This window comes from Drosophila teissieri, chromosome 2L (genome assembly GCF_016746235.2).
Source record: "Drosophila teissieri strain GT53w chromosome 2L, Prin_Dtei_1.1, whole genome shotgun sequence".
Lineage (NCBI taxonomy): Eukaryota > Metazoa > Arthropoda > Insecta > Diptera > Drosophilidae > Drosophila > Drosophila teissieri.
Window position 1 is genome coordinate 665,652 of NC_053029.1, and position 17,908 is coordinate 683,559.

Here is a 17,908-nt window from a genome sequence, read left to right on the forward strand (position 1 = left end):
AAAGGAAGGGACAGCGGGTCGGGCGGGCAGAGCCAGGACCATGATCACGATTTTCAAGTTTCGACATTTGATTGAGTTTTTTGAACTAACGAATTTTTTTCTTTATTTCTTTTTCCTTTAGTTTGTTGGAGCTGTTAGTCTTATTCAAAGAGGCTTGATCTTGGTGTGTGTGTCGTCGTGAGTCTGTGGGCGTCTTGCAGCTCGCATCCATATCTTGGATATTGCTCCTAAAGAGCGTTAATTTGACACACAGTAACCCAGATTAGCGATCGACGATGCCGCGAAACGAATGTCTCTGTGCCAGGGGTGCTTTAAACTTATGAAAATGGCATACATAAAGTTTTGGTATTTGGCTTCTGTTTTTAAAAAACGAGTATAAATTGAAGTGTATAAAATATTCAATGGTGTTTTCTCGAAAACTAAGTCATGCTCCTAGTGAGTTTAAAACCAATAAATTGGACAAGTTCCCAATTTGGGCTTCCAACCCTGATTAGAACGGGATTTGAACTCCCTTGGGGCCAAACGCGCAACGAAAGGAAACGAAACACAAATGTTAACCCCGCGTGTTGATAAAAATATGACAAGTTGGCTGTCATTAGTCACACAATTAACATATACAAATACCGTCGAAGGGAAGGGACCGAGTGGGGCATCCTCCGACCCGATCTTCCAGCGGTGGTCACGTAGAGGAGAGGAGACACGCTGACTTCAGCAAATTGTCAATTACTCATGCGATGAGCGAAAGGAGCATCGTCATGGGCCGGGGTTTTCGGGGCTCTCGGGGTATCCGGTGGGTCCAGGGGATCCAGGTGGGGAGCCGCAGAGGAGAAGGACCAGACTGTCCAGTTGCCGAACCTGAATCCCAGGCAATATCTACCGCTGCCGCTGGACCGCCTGTCGTCGACGACTGCCTTTTAAAGCATCATTAGCAGAGATAATTAGCGCCGTGCAAACGACAGCCAAGAGATTACCTCGAAAAAGAGACTCACAGACAGAAAAAAGTATTAGTGCATTTTTATTCTTATTCTAGATCGTCGTTTCTTAGTAATGATGTTAATTCAACCAAATAATTGTTATGACTGAATCATTAAAATATATTTAACTAAGATTGGAGAACCATGTTGAAATACTGCATAGTCAAACTTTCTTTTTGCGTATTTAGAAACATCTTAAAGTACATTTCTTTCCACAAAAATATTTTATTTTCGTTTGCCAAACATAATGTTAATTCAATCCCACTTTAAATAATTTGCTCTCTGTGCAAAACCAGAGACAATCTAACCTCTTCTGTTCCCCAGCAAAAATTTAAGGCTAATAAATTCAAAATGTTAAACCTTTTTTCGGCAATTTTATTTTTGCTTCGCTTTGGCAACTTCGTGAGAGATTTTCGTAGTATCCGACGAACAGCAACACAGCAACAGCAACAGGTTGCTAAGAAACGTGGTTTTAGGGGTTAAGGGGGCTGGAAGCCCCTGCTTCTAGTTCCATTCAACTTCAGCCTAATGCGTAAATTTAGTGAATGGTCAATAAGTGCAGACGAAAGAGGAGAACCCCGACGTTGGTGATGTGGCCGTCGCAGTGGCAATGTGTTACTGTGGTGCAGTTGCTGCTGCAACTGAGTGACATGTTAATTAGTCGCTTACATGACAGCAGTTTGCTGCCAAGGCATTGCCAAAATGCTAATTTCCACATTGGGCAACCGCTGAGACGCGGAAAAGCGCGGAATATGGAAAACGAGCCGGGTTCGCGGAGTTGTGCAATTTATAATTGAGCAATTTGCCAGAGACTGATTTATTTGTGGATCCCCAAATGGGATTAAAACGGACTGTGTCTCTCGAATGCAATATGAATTGCTGGGAAAACAAGATCAAATGTACCAACAACAAGACGGCTGAAAAGCACCTGGTTTGTGGTTAATAAATCTTCAAAAATGCATCGAATTTTTAACCTATCTCACAATTTTGTTTGTATAAAATCGGTTAGTCTTTATTACCGTTTTAGGGAGTGTGTCGAATTACTCGTACGATACTCCTAAAAAAAATAAAACGAGATTTAGTTCCTAAGTAACATTTACTCTCTCAAGTTATAACATTGAATGTTCCAGCTCGCGATCAATTTTCTATACGCCTTTTTGGCCTGCGGTCATTATGGAATCCACGCAAATGATGTGTGTCCTCGAATGTCAACGCACAAGGAAGTGTGTCTTGTTGAACTAGACCCAGTGCTCCAGTACATTTCCAACAACCATAAGAACCACTGGAACTCTGCTAACGCCATTCAAATAAATGTAACCCGGAAACAACTGACTAAGATTGAAGGTCAGGAGAAAGAAATAAACGACAAGTTAAAAGTAATACAGGAAAAAATGGATAGCGAATTTAATGCTCTAAAAGCGAAGACAAAGAATGTAAAAAATATTCAACGGGATTTGGCAAGTCTGGAGCTGCAATTGCAAGAGACGAGGATAGCCCTTAACCTTTCTGTGGAAGCCAAAAAAGTGATGCCGAAAGTAGAGATCCCTACCAATTTTCAGAAAATTGGCTGGAGGCATTTTTTCATCGAGAATAAACACAAAGTGAATTGGTTTGAAGCAACGAGCAAGTGCCATAAAATGGGTGGTCACCTGCTGACAATCCAGAGCGGAGAGGAATTAGGTGCTATTCGTACGGAACTTGAGGTCATCCAAGAGAAAAACCCTGACTTCTGGCTGGACATCAACGACATTGCCAAATGGGGCGAATTCGTTTCTTTAACAACTGGAGGGAATCCACCTTTCTTTAAATGGCAGAAACTCAGGCCTCAGGTGAAAATTCATCAGCGCTGTGTTTACTTACATGGTGGAGAAATGATGGATGGAAAGTGCAGCGAACATTTTTTTTTTATTTGCCAACTTGCAGTACATTAATAGAATATATTGATGCTGCACACTATGTAATTAATTTTTATGGATTTCTTATACGCGAGACGATCTCTTACGCTTGGATGATGTGTAGTAAAAATAAACAGTTTTGTTGCATAAAAATAGATCGTTCCGGTGTGTTACCTGAATACGAGGTGTGTAAAATTTGTTTACCAGAAAAAGAAATATGAAACATAATTTTAGAATCAGTTCGTTATACTTACTCAACATGTTCAGTTACGCGGCCTATTTCTTGTGCACTTTTGTTTTCTACGGTCACTACAGCGTTTTTGCTGAAATCGATATTTTTCAGCGTCCTATAACTCCATCGTACGATCCACTTAAAGAACTTGACGAAATTTGTCTTGTCGACGTAGTACCAATTCTTGGGAACATTGTAGAACAACAGAAGATGGGGAACACTGCTAACTCACGGATTTTCAACGAAACGCAGGGAGTTCTGGACAGGATTGAAGGATACCAAGAAGTCATTCAGAAACAATTAAAAGCGCGTCAGGTCAAAATGGAAAGTTATTTCATGGAGCTGCATGCCAATGTGGAGCTAAAGGCCAAAAAATTATCGTTAGAAAAAGCGTTACAAAAGGCACGGAATGCTCTTCAATGTTCTCTGGATACGAGAAATGTTTTGTCAAAGGGATCACTCCATCCAGCATTTGAGAAAGTGGGTTCAAGGTACTTTTACATCGAAAGGCATGTCAAACAAAATTGGTTCGATGCAGCAAGAAAGTGTCGCGAGATGGGTGGTCACTTGGCGTCGCCAAAAGACGAGGATGAACTGCACCTTATCAGTCAAAAACTGGAGACCGAGTCGTATTGGATCGATGTATCCGATCTCACCGATCAAGGCCAATACATCTCGTTGGTCTCCGGGAGCAAAGCACCATTTTTGAAATGGAACAAAGGCCAGCCAAAAAAGGATAACGCGCAATGCGTTTGTATAAAAGGCGGACTATATCAGACATATGAATGTGACGACCGAGTTTTGTTCATTTGCCAAGCTAACCAGAATACAGAAAATGAAGAAGACAAAAAGAAAAAGGAATGGGAAAAGAAAAAGGAAGAGGAAAGAAAAAGAGAAGAAGAAAGAAGAAAGGAAGAGGAAAGGAAAAGAGAAGAAGAAAGAAGAAAGGAAGAGGAAAGAAGAAAAGAAGCGGAAAGAAGAAAAGAAGAGGAAAAAAGAAAGAAAGAGGAAAAAAGAAAGGAAGAGGAAAGGAGAAAAGAAGAGGAAAGGAGAAAAGAAGAGGAAAGGAAAAGAGAAGAAGAAAGAAGAAAGGAAGAGGAAAGAAGAAAAGAAGAGGAAAGAAGAAAAGAAGAGGAAAAAAGAAAGGAAGAGGAAAGAAGAAAAGAAGAGGAAAAAAGAAAGGAAGAGGAAAAAAGAAAGGAAGAGGAAAAGAGAAAAGAAGAGATACGGAGAAAAGAAGAGGAAAGGAAAAGAGAAGAAGAAAGAAGAAAGGAAGAAAAGAAAAAAAGAAGAGAAGAGCAGAGAAGAAAAGAAGAGGAAAGAAGAAAAGAAGAGGAAAGAAAAGAAAAGGAAAGGAGAGAAGAAGAAAGAAGAGAAGAAGAAGAAAGAATAAAAGAGGAAGAAATAAGAAGAAAAGAGGAAGAAGAAGAGAGAAGAAAAGAAAGAAGAAGACAAGAGGCAAGAAGAAAAGAAGAGCAAAGAAAAAGGGAAGAAGAAAGGCGAAAAGAAGAAGAAAAAAGAAGAGAAGAAGAAAGAAGAGACGAAGAAGAAAGAATAAAAGAGGAAGAAAGAAGAAGAAAAGAGGAAGAAGAAGAGAGAAGAAAAGAAAGAAGAAGACAAGAGACAAGAAGAAAAGAAGAGCAAAGAAGAAGGGAAGAAGAAAAAAGAAAAGAAGAAGAAAGAAGGAGAGAAGAAGAAAGAAGAGAAGAAGAAGAAAGAAGAAGAGAGGAAGAAGAAGAAAAAAGAAAAGAAAAAAGGAGACAAGAGGCAAGAAGAAAAGAAGAGGAAAGAAGACAAGAAGAGAGAAGAAGAAAAGAAGAGGAAATAAGAAGGGAAGAGGAGAGAAGAAGAAAAGAGGAAGATGATGAAAGAAGAAAAGAAGAGGAAAGAAGAGAAAAAGAAAGAAGGAGGCAAGAAGAGGAAAGAAGAGAAAGAGAAAGGAGGCAAGAAGAGGAAAGAAGAGAAAGAGAAAGGAGGCAAGAAGAGGAAAGAAGAGAAAGAGAAAGGAGGCAAGAAGAGGAAAGAAGAGAAAGAGAAAGGAGGCAAGAAGAGGAAAAAAAGAGGGAAGAGGAAAGACAAAAAAAAGAAAAGGAGAAAAAAAAGAAAGAGGAAGAGGAGAGACAGAAAGAAGATGAGAAAAAAAAGATAGAAGAAGAAAAGGAAAAGAATAAGACGGAAAAGTGTTGGGTTACTAAAAAAGGTACGAAGAAGTGTAAAATATGTTTGACAACCAAGAAGGGTAAGAGAAAGTGTCAGATATGTTGGATACATGAAAACGGGGAAAGAAAATGTAAATCATCCAAGAAAAAGAAGAAAGATAGTTATGACGATAATAATTCTTATAATTATGGAAGTTATGGCAAACAACTTAAATGGAGTCTAGGCTGGTGGTATTTGTATTGGTGGTATGAATAAGGGCAGCAATATTATTCTGTTAAATATATAAAAGGCCAGGGTGAAAATTAAAATATTTTACTGTTTTGATGGGCTTACGAATAGTTGTATAAGTATAAAATGTGCAATGCCAATCGCAATAACAATTTGTTAATTAAAAATTACAACGTAATTATAAAGGCGATATGTGCATCCGTTTCTTTTATTATTATTTTGTATTTCCTGTGTGCGAAGCCTTCCAGCTGTTGCATTTCCACCCATCTGAGCCTTCCAGTGCAGCTGCACCGCCCACACAGACGGAGAAACAACTGGGTAATCAAGGAACGCGGATACATCCTCAACATTTGCGACTATTTTTGTCGGGACTCCTCTAATGTTAATGTTAATGTCTGTTGGCGGCACCGCAATTAAAAGGCACGCTCTGTTTGTTTATGCTGTTGCTCTTCTCATTGTTGCTGCGGCAGATGAAACATTCAAATCAACGACGTCGACAACAAGCCAGCCGCACAGTCTTCGTTCCAGGCCAAAACCTATAGGCCTCATCTTCGAGTCTTCTGTCTGCAGTCGCCTCTCTTTCCTTCAGTCTCTTCAGTCCTTCGCGATTCGCTTCTAACAATCAACAAACGCGCACGATTGCGAATAACTAGGGGAACTGGGAACCCGAAGCTTCGAAAGAAGGGGCGGAAGAATTCTGTGAAGACTGAGGACCGGCGAAAAAGAGCAGAGCGACTATCTAATGTCGGGATCTGTGTAGCGTAAGTGATGTCGATGTCGCCACCTACATCTTGAATAGAGACAAGAGACAACGACAACCAGAACTCTGGAGATGCACTGGAAATAATTATATTAAACGTCTTTAGACGTTAAGAAGAAGTGCAAATATAAATATGTTGTTGGGGAGATATTGATTTGTATACATAGTCTTGAAGAGAATAGTAGATTTGGATATTATGGTATACAATTAATGCAAATGGGATCTTCGTCGCTATTACATTTTAGGTTTCGATTAATTTTCAGTGGTAACTCTGTGGGGCAAGCTGTCTTTGTCATCTGAAGTAGTTCGATGCTGTTTTTACGCACACAATTGCGCACATAATAGCGCATAATCTTCTTGTTCTTCGAATAATAAAAACAGTTCTTTGCATTGCTTTCCTGCTGAAATTGAGGTTTCTCCTTGAACGCGTACTCCCTTTTTCCATAAGCTTGGCGGAGGGCGTTGATTGGCATGGCAAAGTAAATTGCATTGAATGCTAATTTCTATGGCAAAATCAAAGCGCCATTTGTGGGTCAAAGGGGGGCCGACAATGGCGCTCCATTAATAACTGACAGGACAGGACAGGAACTCAAAACTGCGGCTCAAACAACGCTCAAAGCTCAAAAGTCACCGACAGGCTACAGAAGACTGACTCTGTAGACTGGAGACAGTGGAGGAGTGGGCGCATTAGTTGGCTTTGTTTTGGGGCAAACCCTTTTCGCCTGGCTAGAGGCTACAACAATAAATAATAAAATGTTGACACGACAACGTCATAACCTTTGAACGTGAAAATACCTACAGAAGAGACTTAGTCGGCTGCGTGGGCTGAATGCTTTATCCCATCTCTTCTTCCCAAATGCATTCAATTAGCTCCTTTTTCTAGCCAGCGCTGAGTTTAGACCTTCACGCCACCATTACCCGACCAAGTTCAGTTATGTCCAACTTGTTTACACTGTCCGATACGCATCTTTTCCACACAGTAGCGTAGCCCAGGGGGAGTTATTTATACGACTAAATATATTTTAAGAATGCAGCAAGGGTATAAAAACGGGAAAGTTTGCTCTTGATAAGGAACACACCTTAAATGTATGTATTAATTTTCGAAATCAAACTTTGGGACTTCGCACCGGAATTGGGAGCAATCGCAAAACAATGGCTTAGATATCGCTGCAGGTGGCTGTTAGGAGCCTTCAACTCAAGTTGGCAACATACAAGTTGGCAGTTGCCAATTGGCAATCGGGCACACTGGTCGCCAAAGCCAAGCGGCAATTTAGCAATTGAATTTAGCAAGTGAGCATGTTGCTGGCTCATTATAGGCAGTCAAATATCGCGGCTGCTGGCTTATGTTTTTGGCGTAGCCTAATCGCAAACGAAATCGAAAAGCAAACTACCGAAATGCACTCGATTGCTATGGGGACAGACCTAAGTACACGGAAAGAAACCCGTAGTTCGAATAATGATCCAAAAATAGTGCACGTTGATGGTTCAAGGGCTCGGAAGTATATGAAATTAAAACAAGAATACAAACGTGCCTTTTTTGGGACGGTGCTAGATGCGTCATAAAAGAGCTCAGAAAATTTAGAAATCATTTTCTTGTGTGTACTATTTAGTATGAGATTGGATGCTAGAGGTTCTCCCCGCATTTTTCTCTTGACTCTGCGGCGGCCTCACATCAAATCAAATTAAAACGGCTGCCTGTCTGTTCGACTGACTTTGATTTTCATTTCGATTTGCTGACAATTTTCAGCCGTCGAGCTTAGTTTTTGTGTGTCTTAATTGGTTGGTCCGATAAGATGTGTGTTCATGTTGATGTGGCTGGCATTTGGTTGTGGTTTGACTTCTAGATGCAGATACTGGCAATTAGCTGCGAGGTGCGGGCGACGTTTCAGCCTAATGAATAAACCGAGTACGAGACACGCAAAAATGTCCGATCCCAGTTGCTCGATCCCGGTTTCTCCACCATCGCACCCGTTCTATCTCTTTGCATAATTCTCTCATTAGTCAGCCGTAGCCGGGCCGTTGTTTTCGAAAGTCGAAGTTCAAGTTTTTGGGTTGCAACCAGCAACAGCAGCAGCAGCAGCAGCAACATGCAACAGGAGGCCGCAACAGCAACAGCAGCACAGCACCAACGCAACACCCTCGTCGTGAGTGGACCTCGGTCTGGCCAAATACGGGCGAAATAAATCAACGGGCCGAGCACTAAACGATTCTGCCCCGGGGCAAATATGAAACATAAGCCAAATTAAGCAGCCTGCTGCCGCTCACAAATCGATCAGAGCAAGCTTTTCATTTAGCCCCTTACAATATTGTTTCCAGCTCAGATACCTATGCAGATTTTTCGCCAGCCATTAGAACAATCTGCCATGTGTGTGGGCATATGGAAAAGTGTCAACGCTCCAAATAAAAGACGGGGAAAAAAATGGAAACCAAAAGTGAGCCTGGAGCCAGATCTTTAACTGGAACTGGAACTCGCCTGCAGGCAACCAAATATTCGCCTTTTGATATGTAAATTGTTTGTTTCTGTTACACCCAGTAATTTGTAACGGTGTAAAACACCAAAATGTGGTTTTAAAAATAAAATCGCGCTTTTGTTCGCCAAAGGACCTATGTTTTACTAACTTTAAGTACAACAAATTTGTAGTCTCGCCTAAAATTTCGAACAGTTATATGGGGTACTTCGGCGCGGGAAAACACTTATTTGCATACCCGACTTCTTATTCACTTCGGCTTCGAATATTTTCCATACTCCATGCGAATGCAAATTTTTGGTTGCCTCAAATATTTTGGCATTTGCGCATTAATATTGCTTGCCCCTCGAGATTCTCCTCCCAGTTTCGGTGGCCCAGTCTGAGGTTGGTCGTCCAACCGGTTGCCGATCGCCTCATAATTCTGAATGCAGTTTGTCGTGGGGCCTGAGTTGTAGGTTATTGGTTATGCGGTTACTCGGTTGCTGTTTTGCCTAATACGTGACTATCATGTCATAATAGCGAGTTATTAGAATTTAATGCGGTCACAAAGCGTTGTGAACCCAGGCTGAGAGTTAAAGAGCTGATCTCCAGTCTGTTCCATTTTAAACTGGGTCGACATCGTACCGATTTTCCAGACATTAATGCAATTTCAGAGTTTGGCAGGATGATTGCGTAAAGGTGCGAAAACTTCCATTTGTGCTTGGGGTATTCGCGCTTCCCTCTAATTTGAGCGATTGTCGCTTTTAAAGTCCCATTGGCTTAATCGTCGTTTGGCCAATGGGCGTTTCTTGGCTTTCGCCAACTCGCAGCCTCCAGCTGATTAGCAAAGACGGTTCCAATAATTTCCCATGGCAGCCATGGAGATTTCCTCTTTGATCTCCGTCTGCGATTAGCTGTAACCATGGTGATCAGCCCACCAAGATGGAAGATTAGCTCTAGGGGCAGATCGATCGTGTTGAAAGTATATTCAAGCTGGAATTTTTAAAGGGTATTTTGGACTCTGCAGGAATCTGGAACTATTTATTTAATTACTATTAATTTAAAAAGATTTCATTAACTTGCAGATTATGTATGGGAAATATAATATAGCCAGTGTTATTTCAATGTACGCATTTTTGAATTAAATAGAGCATTAAAGGTTCGTATTTTCATGCCTACTTTCCAAACTGTGCTCCATTACTCCCGGTTTTTGGTGATTTTTTATGTCTTGATTAAGTATACGCCGCGTGCATATTGATTTAGTTTTAGTAGAATTCAGTTTTTCACGCCTTTTGCCGAAATTGGGCAGCTAGTGGCACAGCCATTATAGCCACTACTTCGGGAACACCTGCACGATTTCCCATCTGTGATACGGCTGCATTCAGCTCGAATGACTCGAACTGAGGCTCTGACACTTACATGTTCACACTTGCCGAATTGTTTGTTCTGTCCATGGGCAGACACCGAGGCTGCTGTGTTTTTTGGGAGTTTCGCAATTCTTTATTTCGTGGCTTGGTATTTTTGACAACTCCAAAGAGTTGTCTGTCCTTATAAGGGTAGGCCAAAAGATGCAAGAGGGGCCAGCGATTGGGGGCGTCTCCCCGGGCTCATTTATTTAAAACGGGGTCGGCGCAGGATGAGAGGCGTTATGTTTCATGTAGGTATTGATTTCCATTTGATTTGTCGCTGCCTCCTCCCCTTGCAATCCCTGGCTGCCAAGCCAAAGCCTCCGACAATATTTCACAACATTTCACCTCATTAATCAAACAAACTGCAAGGGTCCGAATTTAACTGCAAACTGAAACTCCGATTTCCAGACTCCGAGCTCGAGTCCGAGTTTGAGTTCGAGACTTTCGGCATATTTTCGGCAAGTGTCAGCGGTTTACAGTTAGCATCGCGATCGGCCTCGGGATCGGTATCGCTGACTTTTTAATTGATTAAAATGAGAAATCGTTACGATTTGTGTGCGGTGATTGTGCGGCAAGGATCTGATTTCAAGGAGCAGTTGGAGCAGGAGGATGAGCTCGCCATTGTGTTTGGATTGGTAATGACAAGTGGACGATGCTCGGCAGTGAAGCTGCACGTATGAAAAAAACTGAATTTCAATTTAAGAACAAGTTGTAAACTCTAATACATTTAATAATTATTTAAATTCTAGATATTTGTAAATTGTGACAATCAAAACTCTTTCTTAAAATATATACCTTTTCTCAAGAGATCACGCATTTTCTTCCTGTGCTTTGAGCTTTCTTTGGGGACACAGGAAATGAAATCCGATACTTTTGTGCATTTGTGTTATTGTTGGTTCTGCGAACTTCTTGGCAAGAAAGACTCGCAATAATAAGCAATAAAAATTCTCTGGATTGGATGGATTTTGTTTATGTGCCGAAGATTTACGAGCAGCGGCGGCTTATCCACTTTGATGGGTTTGTTCTCAGGCCCCTCTACCCCAAAGTCATTCGTCCTACATAGCCTAATTGTGCCTTTGATGCAACTGTTTCGCATATTTGCTTTCTATTGAAAGAGTCCCCGTCTGTAGAGTCGACCTCTGGCCTCAAAATGCGAGCCGCCGATCGCTGACAATTTTCGTACATTTCTCGCTAAATTAACTGAATTTCTGACCTCGCAAGGGAGAGCTCCAAAAAAAAAGATGCCGAGATATATGAGAGAAGTGCAGAAAGAGAGGCTCCAACGACAAAAGCGAATCGTTAAGAGTCCAAGGATCGCATAACTCGCGCCCCTCGCCTCCAAAATGTTTCACAATCTCTCTGCGCTGCAGTTTAGACTGCGAATTTCAGAAAAAAGCCCAACCAGAATCCCGAATTCAAACCCGAGCCAAATGTTGCCCATTTCAACTGCTGCAGCTGCTCTTTGGCAGGGGAAAGAAAATATGCGCAAACTGCTTGATGTCCACTTAAAAGTGTCAACGTAAAATTCTTGCCTGCCCAGTCAAAAAAAAAAACAAGGAGAACGCGATAGTCAAGTTCCTCGACTGTCAGATACCCATTACTCAGTCGAATAAAATCAAAAGTGAAGGCGTAGGCATCAGAGCGGGCTTAGCCGAATTATCTTTGGCATATCGATAAAAATGAGCAAGACAAGAAATAAAATTAAAATTTTCAAAATGAGGTGGTGACATCGACTTGGATGGTGATCCTGATCAACTAATTATATATACTTTATGGGGTGGGAAGCGCTTCCTTCTACATGTTGCATACTTCTTAACTAGTCTGGCATAGCATTTTACTCTACCGGGTAATGGGTATACATTTAAAAAACACAGCCAGCAAACTCAGTGAGTGTTGGCAGTACTTACGGATAAGGAGGGCAAGGAGTGCTCTAAGGTACTTGTTTCTGACGTCGACTTCTGTGTCTCTTTCTAAAGGGCATATTATTACGGGAAAAAGCCGTAACGCATTTTAATATGCTAAAGCTGAGAAAAACAAAACCTGACACAGAATAAGAAGACCACTTTTATTTTAATCACACTGTATACTTGGAAATTAGAAAATGTTGTATAATTGCTTTTCCATTTCATTTTGATTTAATGTTGGCTTGGCAGGTATCATGTTCATTTGTTTTTAGACTAATGTATATTTGTACTGGTGCAGGGAATTTTTAGTTCGTTTGCGCCCAACACATTTTTTGGGGCTTTTGTTATTTGTGCTCCCGGTGGTGTTTCCCCTTCTTTCTATATATGTATATGTATATACATATATATTATTTTTTGGCAGTTGAATTGCGCCTTTCGCCAAACCAATTCTGCTCATTTATCTTGAACTCTTCCTCCTTCATTTGGAGCCTCTGTTTCTGTTTCGGATTCTGATTCTCCACTGCATTTCTGTTTGTGGCTTCTCTCGGCCAAAAGTTGCAGCATTTCGGGAATTTGGGTTGCTCCTTCTTAAACAGATATATGCCTGTGTCTGCCTGAATCCATGTGAGCGTGTGTTTTGGGGCATTTCTGTTGGATTCATTTTTTTTCTTTTCGTTTGGGCTGCTTTTCGTTTTTGGTGGGCAACAAAAATATCACACGAGTATAATTGAGTTTGACACAATAAATTGCTCATCGCGGGACAAGAAGCTGCGGCCAATCCCCTCTACTGACTGGCTGTGGTTGTTATCGCTGACCTTTAAAGCCGCCAGCGCGCTGATTTATAAATTGATTCTGCTTAACTTTGTGGCACAGCGGGTAGCGCTCCTTGGGCTACTTGTTCGCCTCCTCTTTCGTGCCCGCATGAGCCGCAAGCAACGGCAACAGTTGCTGCAACACACCAGCAACATCAGGCGCATTTGCTGCAACAGTTGTCCAAACTGGCCAATCTGCGCTGCCCCTTTTGATTTTGGCACATTAACACATTTGATGGTGAGGTCGGCTCGATTGTATTGCCTAAGCGACTCTTTAATGAGTCCACACAATGGGCAATCATGGCCTAAAGTCCTGGCGAGCAGCATTTTCTGCACCAAGGAAAAAATGCTAAGCATGCTAATACTTAAAATATATACCATATAGTCTGTGTTTTGAAATGTATTTTCCATAAGCTTTGGCACTTAATCTTATTGATTGAGTTTATTTTATTATTTTTGTATATGTGTATATTTATTGTGCAAATTTTAAACTCGCATATTTTTCCTGTGTGATAACATCTCAAAATCCTTGGAATCGCGAATTGCTACTGACACTGACGACTGCACGAATATTTCAATTAACTGACAATCGCTTGGCCGAAATTGAAGCCCACTGAGCACTCCCCCTTCTTTCGACCCCCTAAGAAATCGGGAAATCGGTGGCAGCTTGAGGAACTGTCTTCGCATGTCAGCAATGCTTTAAGAGAGACAACGAACGCGGCAGACGACATCCGCTGGCGAGCAAAATGCGATAAAATGCAAATCTCTCTTGAAGCTAAAAGGACACCAGCCAGCAATTGAAATCTAAAAAACAAAAAAAAAAATAAAAACCGTGGATGGTTACCGAAATTCCAAGCCAAAAATCCAAAGGCAAGCGACAAAACAATGGCAGCAGAAATGGCTTCGCTTGTTGCAATGCTGCTGCTGCTGCAGTTGCTGTTGGTGGCACATCAATGTCACGGCGTTCGACAGAGGTGCTGGGGGTGGTGGTGCGGTGGTTTTCCAGAGGCCGGCAGACAGGAGACGGGCTAATCTTCATCAGCCGCCGTTTGTAGTTGGCGCAAAGTGTAAGCTCACACAAATCTCCAGAGAAAGAGACACGCAGGAAAAGCGCAGCAATCGCGAGATTGGAGAAAGGGTGAGGAAAAGCAGGGAAGCCAGGGAACAATTCACGGACACAGACGCGGATGCGGATAAGATGGATGCAGCTTTATCTGCTCGATAGATGGACATTTGGATAGATTGTTCTTGTTTGGCTTTGACGTTCGCCAGCAGCCTGCCACCTCCCCCTTCCAAAGGCCCTCGATTTCCCCGATCCGAGGTTGCATTATGAGATTCTATCATCGCTTCGTCGGTGTGTGTCCAAATTGCTTGGCCACAGTAGCAGATGCTGCTCCTTTTGTTCCCGCCAAAAACACAGAAAGAAATTTTGAAAGCCAAAAATCCAATAGATACAAAATATTTAGAGGAATTGGGTATATGTCAAATAATTACTTCAGATATTACCTTTGATAATATTATTTATACTTTAAGAATTAGAAAGTTTGAAAACTTATATATAAAAACAAACTGATGCATTTTTAGTAACATAGAAGTTATAAAATATTTCGCATTCATAGCTTATATTGAACTGCCAATTGCAATTCCCCTTTCAAGGTAGTTTTTTTTCGCCGTGTAGCCGTCAAAAGCACCTGAAAAAGAACAACTATTATTATATTTTAATGGCTACCTTTGTTGCTGCATTGGGATTGGATTGGGTTCTTTGAGTGGATGGATAGACGGATGGTCTTATAGTGGCTGGTTGTTCGGTTTGGAGGATGATTCTATTGCCATTATGGCCGCGAATGCGCTTGTTCGATTATGCGGCGTTTGCTTGTCAGTCTCTAATGGATTCTGGATCCTGGATCGTGGATGAGCGAGGAAACACAATCTTTTTGACTGAGATTTCAACGGACAGTGGCCCCTCTTTGGTGGGTTCATGTATAGTTTTTTTGGGGTCTTATGTCGGCGCCAGTGCAGTCTCCAAACGTATCGAATTACATTTGGCGTCTGCTTTTTTTTTTTGTGAGCCGTCGGTACTCTATTCTTTGATGCAGTTCATCTGCGATTTTTATGATCTCTTATTCAGGATCTGTTAGTCTCCAGCAGCTCCTCCCACGTCAAGCGGAAACGGAAATTGCCAGCTGAGAACCCGAGGGGCGAAACGACCACAGAAGGCTTCCTTCGGTCGGTAAAAATTTGTATATTGTGATTGTTCTCTTAGCCGGAATCCCTCTTCTTGACCCTCGATCATATCCAATCAAGCCGGCAATTAACGATGGGCAGCAATTGGCTTCCAATCCAATCCCACCATTCTCGCAGTTATATCGTGGCAGCAATTATTTTCGCATTTGCTGGCCACTTGCGAATGCTAATGACAATGAACTGGGACTGCAATGGGAATCGGAATGACAAAGGGATCGAGAATGGGTTTTCGGAATAAAACGGGAGAGGGAGCATAGCTGGAAACGAGCTTATTAGTGCAGCCATTGCCGTTGCCATAACTTTGGACAATAACACGCAGTCGAGCAGGGACTTCAAAGGATTCAAAAGTGTTAAACTGACATGCGAGATGAGAGGCAAAAGCAGTTGGGCAAGATGCCACGCATGGGGTCGCGGTGGTGTTGGAAGACGAGGATGCGATGGGGCGGTTGAAGGCTTTGGCCATAACTGTGCACTGGGAAAAAATACACTGAAAAGTATCAAAAACTTTAGCAAATTTGATTTAAAAATGTTTAAACAAATAGAGCAAAAGCCTAATCCATTATTTCTGTTAGGAAGATAAATTTGTTGATGCACTTTAAGATTTTTTAAGCTTAGCGTACAGTTTTCCAAAGTGTGTCTTTGGCCAGCCGCTGAGTTAAGCACCGATGACGGACCTTAAGTCCAGCGGATTGGATTGGGGATGGCGGCTTGGGCAGTGCCCGGCCAGTCAGTTTAGCGTCACCCCCTTCGCTCGACGCCCCTGCGCTGCCATAACTGACACTTGCAATGAAGACATTAGCCGCTAATGGAATTGTTATTAAGCCGCAGAAGCGCGCCTCTGGAAGAAATCTGTAAATCTGCAAGCGGCATCAAGAGACTCTGCGGATTTGAAGAAAGGCCCAAATTGATGTTCGGCGCGGATGCGATTCATACTTTGCTGCGGCAGCTTTAATTTGCTCATCAGTGCGACCATTCGAGTTGAAATAAAATTATTTTATTTCATTTTGAATTGCATATGAGGGATTAGATCTTCCTCTTCGCTTCACCATACAGTAATCACTTTATTGTGAGCTTGATGTATTGACAAATTATAAAAACATAAGACTGCCGGCAGAAGCGAGGACTGGAACTGGGAAAATCTACAGCTGAATTGAGCCTTAACACGCATTCCGCAAATCACTTATTTTGCAATCAGAAGAGAATCCAGCAGTACTCATACTCGCACAGCAAGCACCACTTGCATCACCACCCGGTGATGGTCTCTGAATTGGGCAGGGCCGGGGCCGTTGGTGGCGTAGCTGTCGAAGTTTCCGATTTGACAGGCCAAGTGAAAAATGCCCAGCCCTAGAACAATGCCAAGGTACGATCTACGTGCACATACTTGGCGAGCCACTTAAAAGGCTTTAAAAATAAACCAAGTCAGAGCCACAGCTCAGGTCAGTGCACACGGGAAAAAATAATTCCACAATAAATTACACTAAAGTGAGACAGGCATTCTGTGCTCAGTAGGAAGTGTGTATGGTGCTTTTTGGCTTGCTCATTTTTGTACAGTGCATTTAAGACATGGACTAAGCCTGAGCTTTTTGCCTTTTCCGGATAGAGCCCGTAACAAATTAAGGCTTTTCACTTTCCATCCTTGTTGTTGTCTGGTGTGTACACACCCCAAAAATGCGTATCCTAAATGAATACCTAGGCTGCTTCAACAACCCATAATCATAATCATCATCATCATCGTCGTCGTCGTATTGCTGGTTGTTCCTTAGCCTCGCTTCTTGGTATATCCATATCCAGGTGGCTTCGTCGTTATTTGTATTCGCTGCACTGTGAATTGACTGCTACTAATAATAACCACGAGCATTTAGATGCCCTCCTTCCGACTAAGGATAGCGTGGAACTTGCGCTCCTGCCAAATGAGTCCAAAAAAAGGAGGGTAAGCTATTCGTGGATCGAAGCTGAAAATACCCAATATATACAAGTACATATGTTTTGACTTTTTTACAAAAGTAAGGAAGTGTTTTAGTTAACTATACTATTCGTCAAGTCAATTTATTTATTTGAAAGACTGTACATACGAATTTCTCAAAAACTTATACACCCGATTTCCAATAAGGTATGAGCAGAGAGAAAAACAAATTTCAGCAGTTCCAGCACAGTATTGTTGATCTGCTGCAATTGATACGACCGCGAGTCGAAGACTGGCAAATGGAAATAACTCAACTGGACCCCAGAATCAAGCACGGCACTGGGACTAAGATTCGGAGTGAAGCTGCATCTTGGGCTGGTACTTGGGACTTGGGACTGGGGCAAATAATGATAATGACGACAGGACAGGCAAGGGCGATCGCACGGGTAGGTGGAGTGAAGATCCAAGGTGGAGGTGTGGTGCAGGCCAGAAATCAGCCACAAATAAATGAGTTCATGCAACGTCTTTGAAATGAAGACAAAGTGGATGTCGGTTCTCGGTTGTTGTGGCTTACGGACGCAGATTTCTCAGACGAAGATGGGGGATGTCTGTGGGGTGTCTGGATGAACAAAGAGGCAGCATCCCGTCGAAACCAGAAGTCCAGATTTCGTCTTCGTGTGTGAGCGTACTGTTCACTAGTCTACTCATTTTGCCAACTAATACAGAGAACTTCTAAGGATTAATGTGCACCAAAAAAACACTAAAACAGCAAATTCTCCTTAAATCCTTTATGAATGGGCGAGTCGACCACCTCTTCTCTCCTCGCTTCAGGTTCCCCTTCACTTGCTTCCATCAGCAACTTATTAAGAAATTTCATGGTATTTTTAATTATTTCATTTCGATTTATTTTAGTTTTTAAATATTTATTCTCTTGCTTTCG

The 17,908-nt window shown here is 41.9% G+C and overlaps 2 protein-coding genes across 2 annotated transcripts; both read left to right on the forward strand.

Moving 5' to 3' along the window:
- Positions 1-1,238: 1,238 nt before the first annotated feature.
- On the forward strand, positions 1,239-3,056 carry LOC122626597 (accessory gland protein Acp29AB). Its single transcript, XM_043806916.1, has one exon. The coding sequence runs from the start codon at positions 2,096-2,098 to the stop codon at positions 2,903-2,905; it is 810 nt and encodes a 269-aa protein (XP_043662851.1). The 5' UTR covers positions 1,239-2,095; the 3' UTR covers positions 2,906-3,056.
- A 30-nt stretch (positions 3,057-3,086) lies between these two features.
- Positions 3,087-5,674, forward strand: LOC122626596 (trichohyalin). Its single transcript, XM_043806915.1, has one exon. It carries the CDS (start codon positions 3,087-3,089, stop codon positions 5,514-5,516), a length of 2,430 nt encoding a protein of 809 aa, XP_043662850.1. The 3' UTR covers positions 5,517-5,674.
- The last annotated feature ends 12,234 nt before the right edge of the window (positions 5,675-17,908 follow it).